This window comes from Arachis duranensis, chromosome 10, assembly GCF_000817695.3.
Source record: "Arachis duranensis cultivar V14167 chromosome 10, aradu.V14167.gnm2.J7QH, whole genome shotgun sequence".
NCBI classification, from domain to species: Eukaryota; Viridiplantae; Streptophyta; class Magnoliopsida; order Fabales; family Fabaceae; genus Arachis; species Arachis duranensis.
The window spans coordinates 104,388,685-104,400,063 of record NC_029781.3 but is presented as its reverse complement, the minus strand read 5'-3'; the positions used below and the strand labels follow the sequence as shown (position 1 = coordinate 104,400,063).

Genomic DNA, 11,379 nt, shown 5'->3' with positions numbered 1-11,379 from the left:
GGTGTTGAGATGTGGACGGCGGTGATCGGAGGAAGCGGAGGACGGTGCCGGCACCAGGTGGCGGTTAAGAAGGTGGCGGTGATGGAGGGGATGGATTTGGAGTGGATTCAGGGGAATCTCGAGAATTTGCGGAGAGCTTCGATGTGGTGCAGGAACGTGTGCACTTTCCATGGAGCAATGAAGCATGAAGAGAGCTTGTGCCTTGTGATGGATAGGTGCTATGGATCGGTTCAGTCTGAGATGCAGAGAAATGAGGGCAGGCTCACTTTGGAACAAGTCCTAAGGTTTTGGATTTTTTATGTTTTATTCTTTTGGCATAACTTTGTTCTCTTGTTTTTGTTGTTCTATATTCAGATTTAGTAACTATTTTTTTTGCTTTTCACGGTTTCTATGATAAAACTAGTTGCTAGGAATTTGTTTTGACTTGGTAATGACTAGGTGATAAGTTGGGGGTAGTAATGATTGTGTTTCAGTAGTTAGGTTAATTTCCTCAGCACATTTGTTTGATGTGTTTGAATTGTGTTGTATGTATCCATGATTGGTTGCCGAGTATATTGTGGTGGGCGGTGGGCGGTGGGCGCCGCAGTTTCCTACAACGCGGCAATGCCATTATGTTGCGGTTTCTCTCAGGAATGGATTTTCTGACACTTGTAGGTTGACTGTGTGGCGATGCCGTTGGTGCTAATGCCATGACTGTTAATCTGTGATATTGATTAATAATTTAAAACCATGATGATTATTATGGTAATCTCACTGGTATAATTAATATGTATGTTGCACTGCATTCTTGTTAAATTTTTGAGATAATGCAATCTGTCAGTTGGTTACTTATGTTTGTTTGGAGGCAAATTGTATCTTGGCCATAGGTGACGCCAAAGCCGGCTAAATCAGAATGACTTAATTTATGTATTCTATCGCTGTATTTCTGTTTTGTATATTCATCTAGGTTATCCAGAAAGCATACCATAAATAGATATATACTTGATTATATTTTTGTGAAATACTCTAGAAAATAACTCATTAGAACAATTTTATCTTTGATTTCGCTTTTTCTTATTGTGAGACTAATAGTCATTTTGACTTTATGAGTTAACCCGTGTGGCACTTGAGTTTCTGTGATAGCTAACACTGAGATTGCCAAATGCAGATATGGAGCAGACATTGCAAGAGGGGTTGTTGAGCTTCATGCTGCTGGTGTCGTTTGCATGAATTTAAAACCTTCCAATCTTCTTCTTGATTCAAATGGTCACGCTGTAGTTTCTGATTATGGACTTGCTACAATTTTAAAGAAGCCTTCCTGTTGGAAGGCGCGGCCGGAGTGTGACTCCTCAAAGATCCACTCTTGTATGGAATGTATAATGCTCAGTCCACATTATACAGCACCCGAGGCTTGGGAACCTGGGAAGAAGTCACTAAATATTTTCTGGGATGATGCAATAGGTATATCTCCCGAGTCAGATGCATGGAGTTTTGGTTGTACATTGGTTGAGATGTGCACGGGTGCCATTCCGTACGTGGAGCAATTCATTCTTTACATAAACTTCATTATCTTCTTTTGTATTCTCTTTTCTAGAATTTCATAGTTTAAATATATGCTTGTGCAGTTGGGCTGGCTTAAGTGCAGAAGAAATTTATCGTTCAGTTGTTAAAGCCAAGAGACTTCCTCCACAGTATGCCAGTGTAGTTGGTGGTGGAATTCCAAGGGAATTGTGGAAGATGATTGGAGAGTGCTTGCAATTCAAGCCATCTAAAAGGCCTACATTTAATGCAATGTTAGCAATATTTCTCCGCCATTTGCAGGAAATACCGCGCAGCCCTCCTGCAAGCCCTGATAAGTAAGTCTTTTAAGTTATTATCAAGGTGGCTTTTTATATTCTTAATAAGCAAATATGACTATATGAGCTTCACCAGGAATGAGCTCAGCTGAATGGACTTCTTGTCATTTTGTTTTGTAAACTGGTTCTCTTATGCAATGTTATATGTTTCTCTGGATACAGTGACTTTGTCAAACGCTCTGTGTCTAATGTTACTGAACCAACCCCAGCCCCTGAATTAGATGTCCCTCAAGAAATGCCAAACCCAAACCATCTTCACCGCTTTGTGTCTGAAGGGGATGCCGCAGGAGTTAGGTTAGTTGGCATAACAAATCATCCTGCTTGAGCTTTCTTTTGTTTAAATTTGATCATTTCATTTATTTTCTTTTACAGAGATCTTCTTGCGAAGGCTGCATCAGAAAATGGCAGCGATTACATATCTTCTCTACTGGAATCTCAAAATGTTGATGGGCAAACAGCTCTTCACTTAGCTTGTAGGCGTGGAAGTGCAGAGCTTGTCGAGGCCATTTTGGAGTATAAAGAGGCTAATGTTGATGTCTTGGACAAAGATGGAGATCCTCCTCTTGTTTTTGCTTTAGCAGCTGGCTCTCCAGATTGTGTTCGTTGCCTCATCAAAAGAAATGCTAATGTGACATCAAGACTGAGGGATGGCTTGGGCCCATCTGTCGCTCATGTTTGTGCTTATCATGGACAACCAGATTGTATGCGAGTATGTCTTACTTGGATCATACTCAGGTCTCATATGTTTCTGATGTATTTTAGTAGAGCTATATTTGTCACTAATCACTCATTTGTATGTAAAAATAACAGGAACTACTATTAGCTGGAGCTGATCCTAATGCAGTGGATGATGAAGGAGAATCTGTATTGCATAGGGCAGTTGCTAAGAAGTATACAGACTGTGCCATTGTAATATTAGAAAATGGAGGCTGTAGATCAATGGCCATTATGAACTCAAAGAACCTGACGTGAGTATATACTTATCTTAAAATTTATTTTTTACCTTTGAATTTGTGTTCCAACTGCCAATTGGTCCAAGCAGTATGGATGTACACAATCATTGATCTTAAACTATTGGGAAATATCTTGTGATAAAGGAAGAATATCAATAAGAGGGGAGAAGAATATTACAAGGTGGGCTGGGGGGATAAAGGATCCTCCATTCAAAAGCAAAAAGGAAGCAAAAGATCAATATAGTGTTTGTTGTTTTCAATCCTTCCATGGGCTTGCACCTCCATGCAGCTCAAAGGGGTGGGATATTTTATGGCATATTTTCATTATTATCGCCCGTGTAATTGATAACATGAATGGCAACAGGATAGACTGTAGAGAAATATTTCTGTAAGTTCATCATATGTTTGAAGCTGATCATCAACAAAATACATAAGAGTTTATTCTTTTCATCTCATCATCAATGTGATTTCCTTTTACATTTTGATGAAAAATTTTCAGGTCATACTAAAGATTGTATGGTAACTTCTACATAACTGGCACATTATACTATCATAAACTTGTATATTCCTTCTATATAATGTACTAGCGGGATGAAAATGTGTTTTGAATGCAAATTGTAATTTGTTGTTCATAATTCTATTAATTATCTTTATTCCAAGAAATTATAGATCCCCCCAAAAGCGTTAAGGCTTGATTGCTGTATGTACTGTATTATATGAGGCTATGAGCAAACTGGCACGCCCACTTTCCTGAACATTGTGTCCTCTGCATTAATCAAGTTTAATTGTCGTCCCATGTTTCCAGGACTGTATTCTTTCTGGTTGTATAGTTTTATTGAGAGTTTTGCCTCTTACCTTTGTTGAGTAGAAAGTAAAATAAGGAAAACATTATATGATCTTCTATTGGTCTGTTATTTGATCACAAGGGTTTTATTGTCTTTGTCTCCAGAAACACATTTCCAGCTTGACATGTTCTTGTATTTCATTATCAAACATAAGCCTCTCTGAACAAAAATTAAGCTTGTCCAAAAATACATGGTAAAGTGAACGGATATCACTAATTTTCAGAGGAATCATATTTGCTGTTACATGTTCCATCATAAAATAAAATTTACAATTACTCGTACTGAAAATAACGTGATTATTACTTAATTTAAAGATCCTTCTGTATCTAGAGAGTAGATCAATACAGTTCTTTCTCATTTGCACCCTGGTAATGTGTTTTGCTTTGGATAAAGTAATTGAAAATATGTTATCATTTATATTTGATTTACTTTTCCTTTTATGGTAGACTCTAGTTAATTGATTATAGATATATTCATCAGAACATGCCAATAAATATTGTCATTGTTTTTATGGAGCTTGGACTTCTATCCAACTTTTGTTTGTCTTTGCACTGCAGTCCTTGTTATATTAACATTATCCTATTGTTCATGGGAAAGCAAATAGCAAAAGATGACCTTTTCTTGATCCCTATTTGAATATTAAAGATCAGTTTTTATCATATTCAGTAAGGATTTCAGTTTCTCAATATTTACAATCAACCGGTATGATGAAATCAAAAGAATTGCTAAGAAATCATTTATGATTTATGTTAATAAAGTAAAACGAAGCAGATTTGGAACTACTGCTCCTCAGTGTTAATCTCATAAAATCTGGGAATCACATCTTTAGGTCTATCATATTTCATGTAATTTTACATTTTAAAAGCTATAATGGTCAATGCTCATAGTTAAGTATAACATAATTTGTCATTTGCTATGAGATTGTACCCTCACTTAAGTGAGCCATGGTTGGAGTGTGAAGTCTCATTGCTCAATGCTTAAGGATATGAGAAATAAATAGTCTACATGAAAGAGTTTTATCTTCTCCTCCTTTGAGCTAGCTTTTTTGGTAGAGTTAGGCCCAGAGTCTTAAGAATAAGAATTGCATTGTTATTGAATGGATATATTATTTTCTCTAATTTACAGATATGATGACTCGGTTTTACTTTGGTGTTGCAGACCGCTACACTTGTGCGTGGCAACATGGAATGTTGCTGTTGTGAAGCGATGGGTGGAAGTTGCAACTTCAGATGAGATTGCTGAAGCAATTGACATACCGAGCCCAATTGGAACTGCCTTGTGCATGGCAGCAGCTTCTAAGAAAGATCATGAAAGCGGTATTCAAAAGTTCATTGCGATGATGATTTTGTCATTTGGCTATGTTTTGATACAGTGCATGTTGTTTTCTAGTTAAATCTGTTTCTTGGCTGCAAAAGCGGTTTAATTTTCCTTGTAATAGATTTATTTAGTTGATGCCAATGAAAACCAAGGGATAAGAGGTTAAACTACATCTATGTTTAAGCTTAGACAGAAAGGAAGTGAAAACCAGAGGGAGGGTAATAGATCCTCCAGAGCAGATAAAATTAAGAGCAGCAAATGTATCTCTAAGTAAATTAAAAAGAATGTAGCAAAGGTTCCCAATCTCAAATGGCAATATGAAAAAAACCATTGGCCAATCATCGAAGGGTGGCCGTTTATATAATCATCTTCCTGAAAGATGCAATTATTCTGCTTCTCCCAAGTACTCCTAAAAATCGCAAAACCTGCATAAAGCTACAATTTTGTGAGCCTTACTTGTTTGTCTTGCTATTTCATATTTCAAAATTTTCAACATGCAATAAGTACAATTCTCTTCAAATTACATAATTCTTCTGTTCTATTTATCCCTCAACATCTTCAAATTTGAGTGTTACTGCTTAAACTCATTATGGTGTTTGCTCATGCCAAATATAGAAGGGAGAGAATTGGTGCGGATACTGCTTGCGGCAGGAGCGGATCCGTCTGCTCAAGATTCACAGAATGGGAGGACAGCTTTGCATACAGCTGCTATGACAAATGATGTGGACTTGGTCAAGGTATTTGAAGCACTTCTTGACTAAAATAATTAAGTATCCCTTTATCTGTTGGGGCTGCAGTATGCACATTTGGTCATGTTCCTTGGCATTAGCTAGGGGTGCAAAGGCATCTGTTGGACTGCTTCTAGCTGCTGGGGCAGATTACAATTTGCAGGTTCTTATTTAAGTTTCCATTCCTGCAGTTTCATCAACACAAATTAAATATAATCATTATTATGATGACATAGTAATACTGATCTCTGGTGATTTTATAATTTGCTAAATGAAGATCACATGCAATTGCTAAACGAACATCTTTATTTCATTTTTTGCTTTCACTTCTGCTTTCTGATTTACTATGTAGTTATACAATAATGATCTATTTATCTATATTATATATTTATACAACTTCAAGGGGAGCCTTGGAGCAACGGTTGAGTTGTCTCTGTGTGACCTCAACCTCAAGGTCACGGGTTGCCGTGGAAACAGCTACTGATGTAATTATTAGGTTAGGTTGCGTACATTACACCCTTTGAGTACGGCCCTTTCCCGGACCCTGTGTTAATGCCGGATGCTTGTACACTGGGCTGCCCTTTTTTTATATAGTTATATGACTTACTAATTGCTGAGTTCAGTTTCTGCTTCAACCCTCTTCATGATTGAATGTTATTTGTTGTCAAGAAACAATTTGAGGATGATGATTTCCATTCTTTGGGATGGTGGCTTCACCCTTATGGCCTTGCCATTTAAGGTTCTAATTCAATATTATTTCAGGATGATGATGGTGACAATGCTTTCCATATAGCAGCAGAGACAGCCAAAATGATACGTGAAAATCTTGACTGGCTCATTGTTATGCTAAGGAATTCCGATGCTGATATTGAAGTCAGAAACCACAGGTACGTCTAGGCATTGCATTTTCAGTTAGTTCTACCTTTTTTTGTTACGTAGTATGTACACATCTTAATATCTATTTTTGCATTTGTAACTCTGTTTAACTGTTGATTGTTGCTATTCCATAATAACATTAAGCACATTCAACTGGAATGCTCTACTGTGACTGAGAGGGTTATGTTTTGTGACAGTGGCAAGACACTACGTGACATCTTGGAGGCCCTTCCCCGAGAATGGATATCTGAAGATCTGATGGAGGCACTCATGAATAGAGGAGTTCATCTTTCTCCTACAATGTGAGCATAAGACATCATTTCCAGCTAATTTTCTTTTCATTGGTATTTAACTATTTATTTTCTACCATGTGACTTCTATGCACTAAAATTTGTTTGTCATTGGCTGTATTTAGATTTGAAGTGGGAGACTGGGTGAAATTTAAAAGAACTGTCACAGCTCCTACCTATGGGTGGCAAGGTGCTAGACCAAAGAGTGTTGGATTTGTGCAAAGTATTCAAGATCGTGATAATCTCATTGTTTCATTTTGCTCTGGAGAAGTTCATGTTTTGGCAAATGAAATTGTAAAACTCATTCCATTAGACCGAGGGCAACATGTACAGTTGAAAGAAGATGTGAAAGAGCCCAGGTATGATTTTGTACGAGTGCTACACGGTAAAAATTTTTGTATAAATTTATGATTTCATTGTTATGTCTATATTTTGGGTGTTTTGTTGGATCTGCATTAAATACCTACATATTTTGCAGTGCTCCGTTGTCTGTTGGAGAATATCTTCTCTGCTTATACATTTCTTTTCTAGTATGCCTTTGTCAAAAGCATCGGGCATAGCTCCTCCAAATTCAGGAATCAATGATTCTCTTTTTTCTAAGGAAAAATGTGAAGAGATGGGAAATATATTAAACGAATAGAAAATTACCATCAGTTATAGAACTTGTTTCCCAAGCACAAAATGAGGCCATATAGACATGACTGTTCTAAATAAGCTGAAAGGGTAGCATAATGATACTACCAAATGGAATCATTCATGCTAGCAAATTGGACTTCCCCAGGGTTGTTTGTTTCTCCCAAAATCTTCCTATGCCAAGTTTGTTGATTTCTCATTACATAGAAGATTTACTACAATTTGCATTTTCAAGCTGTCAAAGCTACTGTCTAATAATTAAAAAGAGAGATAATTGCTCCGAGCATCTAAAATATGATACTGATATCTTGGTATCAGTTAGTGATTGGGGCTTAGACTTGGAAAAGGAAGTTTCTGTCGACCCAAGATGAGCTAGTCAGCCAGGAGCTGTCGTAATCTTCCTGAAAGTGTTGATTAGTAAAGTCTGCCTAATAGGAGGCAAAATAATATCCTGGAAGAAAGATATTAAAATAGGTTGGCAGAGGACATTTTTAAGGCCTTCTTTGTACTAGTATTAATCACTTTTGTATACTCTGTATGATAGTCTGTTCTTGGACTTCTCCCCGGCACCTAAACAAAACCAAAAAGAACCCTAGGAGAAAGGAAAAAGAGCAAAAACGACAACCAATGCTTGACCATAAATTATGTTAACTAGTGTCTTGTGCATGGTATACTTGCAATCTTGATGATTTTGCATTTGTCTTTGACATTGATGGCTATTTGTCTGCTAGGTTTGGTTGGCGTGGGCAGTCACGTGACAGCATTGGAACAGTGTTATGTGTTGATGATGATGGAATTCTCCGTGTTGGGTTCCCTGGAGCATCAAGGGGATGGAAAGCTGACCCTGCAGAGATGGAACGGGTTGAGGAATTCAAGGTTGGAGACTGGGTTCGGATTCGTCCTACTCTTACATCAGCTAAACATGGATTAGGATCCGTTACACCTGGAAGCATTGGCATTGTATATTGTATCAGACCAGACAGTAGTCTATTAATAGAACTCAGCTATCTTCCAAATCCATGGCATTGTGAACCAGAGGAGGTGGAGCATGTTGCTCCTTTTAGGGTGAGCAGAGTGTGAATTAATTTTTTCCGAAGACAGTATTCTCCTCATCTAATCACTAGATTTATATATTAATAAGCTTTTTTATCTTACAGATTGGTGATCGCGTCTGTGTGAAGCGTTCTGTTGCAGAACCTAGATATGCTTGGGGTGGTGAGACACATCATAGTGTTGGAAGGATAAGCGAGATTGAGAATGATGGTCTCCTAATAATTGAAATACCAAACCGACCCATACCATGGCAAGCTGATCCATCTGATATGGAGAAGGTGGAAGATTTCAAGGTGCAAATTCGATATTTATCATTTGGCTGCCATTTATAATTGTTGCCTTCATATTTTTGCTGTGAGATGCCTTATTGTCTTGCTCTTCTTAACTTGCTAATTTGTCCATGGGCAGGTTGGAGATTGGGTCAGAGTGAAAGCTTCAGTTCCTGCTCCAAAGTATGGATGGGAGGATACTAACAGGAACAGTATTGGGGTAATCCATAGCTTGGAGGAAGATGGTGATATGGGTGTCGCCTTTTGCTTCAGAAGCAAGCCTTTTTCTTGTTCAGTAACTGATGTGGAGAAAGTTCCTCCTTTTGAGGTGGGACAAGAAATTCACGTGATGCCATCTGTTTCTCAGCCACGACTTGGATGGTCAAATGAATCACCAGCTACTGTTGGGAAAATAGCAAGAATTGACATGGATGGTGCTCTTAATGTAAGTGTACTACATTGTTTTCTTTTCTAATTTTTGCATGAGATTAATACCGTCCTAATTTTACTTACAGAGCTATATAAAAATTGCCTTGTTGATAGCTTTCATCTGGGTAGCTTTTATATAGACTCAGTTCACTTAAGGGTGAAAACATTTCTGTTCAGTTATTGTATTTCATCTTGAGACAAAATAAGTGATTTAATGATTCTTTTTTCTTTTGTAGTTGAAAGTCACTGGTAGGCAAAGCTTGTGGAAAGTTTCTCCTGGAGATGCAGAACGACTTCCTGGATTTGAAGTTGGGGATTGGGTACGCTCTAAACCAAGCTTGGGGAATAGACCAAGTTATGACTGGAATACTGTCGGAAGGGAAAGTTTAGCTGTTGTGCATAGTGTACAGGATTCTGGATACTTGGAGTTGGCTTGTTGTTTCCGTAAAGGGAAGTGGATCGCTCATTACACAGATGTTGAAAAGGTTCCCAGCTTCAAAATTGGGCAATATGTTAGATTTCGAAATGGTCTGGTTGAACCAAGGTGGGGTTGGAGAGGAGCTCAGCCTGAATCTCAGGGTGTTATAACCAGCATTCACGCTGATGGCGAAGTTAGGGTTGTTTTCTTTGGCTTGTCAGCATTATGGAGAGGAGATCCTTCAGATCTACAGATTGAACCAATGTTCGAAGTTGGAGAATGGGTGAGGTTGAAGGATAATGCAAATAGTTGGAAATCGATTGCACCGGGTAGTATTGGTGTTGTACATGGAATAGGGTATGAACAAGACGACTCAGACAGAAGCACTTATGTTGGCTTTTGTGGGGAGCAAGAAAAGTGGGTAGGACCAACCTCCCATCTCGAAAGAGTTGACAAACTCTTTGTTGGACAGAAAGTTAGAGTTAAGCAATGTATAAAGCAACCAAGATTTGGTTGGTCAGGGCACACCCATGCTAGTATTGGAACCATACAAGCAATCGATGCTGATGGAAAGCTCCGAATATACACTCCAGCCGGATCGAAGACATGGATGCTGGACCCATCAGAAGTGGAGGTGGTGGAAGAGAGGGAGCTTCGTATCGGAGACTGGGTAAAAGTTAAAGCGTCAGTTTCAACCCCAATCCACCAGTGGGGGGAGGTGAGTCACTCGAGCATTGGAGTGGTGCACCGGATGGAAGATGGAGATCTGTGGGTGGCATTCTGCTTTATGGAGAGACTCTGGCTTTGCAAGGCATGGGAAATGGAAAGGGTTAGACCATTCAAAGTGGGGGACAAGGTAAAAATTAGAGATGGACTCGTGGCACCGCGCTGGGGATGGGGAATGGAAACGCATGCAAGCAAGGGACAGGTGGTAGGAGTAGACGCAAACGGCAAACTGAGAATAAAGTTCCGGTGGAGGGAAGGTAGGCCTTGGATTGGGGACCCTGCTGATGTTGCCCTTGATGGAAACTGATATGGTTGCTACTTTAGGAAAATGGAAGCTTGTATTTAACATGATTTTCACATTCAGCTCCTTAGGCTATGCTTTTTCAGGGCCTGAGCTTATGCAGAAAGCTTTATTCTTGCTGCTATTTCAGATGGTGGTTCTCATCATGGGACCTTTTTCTCTAAATATTGGAATGCAGTTGGATAGGATTTGTGCAGGGAAAGTTGGTTGCCTTTTGACCTATATATGGAGAGCAAATTTCGGCATATGGCCCCATTTATATTCATTACTCACATATAAGTCTGTAGTCCCAGATTTTGAGGTGTATATTTATAAATATATATATGTTTATTTGATATTGTTGTACAAATCATACTCACAACTTAATGCATTTTTTGACTCACCTCTATGCAGTTGCATATTCTCGAATATAATTGCTTGTTACAGAGTCTCTTGGTTATTAATCACCATTTTCTAATTTTTAAAGCGTTCCCACCTGAAGCCCTATATACAGCCACATCAGTATTTGTGAGATGATGTCTCATAAAAATAAATAAGAAATTAATGTTGGAGGAACTTTCATTTTTAACGACAAGGGAGTAATTTTGGTTCCAATTATCTCATGTAATTTTATTATAAAATAATAGGAAATTATATATCTTACAAAATTATTAAATAACAAACATTCAGAGGCAGCAATCTTATAAATGAAAAATGATTAAATATA

The 11,379-nt window shown here is 38.2% G+C and overlaps 1 protein-coding gene across 1 annotated transcript in view; it reads left to right on the top strand.

Annotated features, from left to right (window-relative positions):
• The window catches only part of LOC107471844 (E3 ubiquitin-protein ligase KEG), a gene marked incomplete in the record, with an annotated part of 11,762 nt that extends 703 nt beyond the window's left edge, over positions 1–11,059 (top strand). The window contains 16 exon segments of the mRNA XM_016091349.3: positions 1–284; positions 1,148–1,510; positions 1,605–1,835; positions 1,998–2,129; positions 2,208–2,544; positions 2,646–2,803; positions 4,792–4,949; positions 5,566–5,731; positions 5,769–5,841; positions 6,441–6,565; positions 6,752–6,856; positions 6,970–7,203; positions 8,209–8,542; positions 8,635–8,823; positions 8,939–9,244; positions 9,465–11,059. Coding sequence (XP_015946835.1) covers positions 1–284; positions 1,148–1,510; positions 1,605–1,835; positions 1,998–2,129; positions 2,208–2,544; positions 2,646–2,803; positions 4,792–4,949; positions 5,566–5,731; positions 5,769–5,841; positions 6,441–6,565; positions 6,752–6,856; positions 6,970–7,203; positions 8,209–8,542; positions 8,635–8,823; positions 8,939–9,244; positions 9,465–10,679 — 4,410 coding nt within the window.
• Positions 11,060–11,379: the final 320 nt, after the last annotated feature.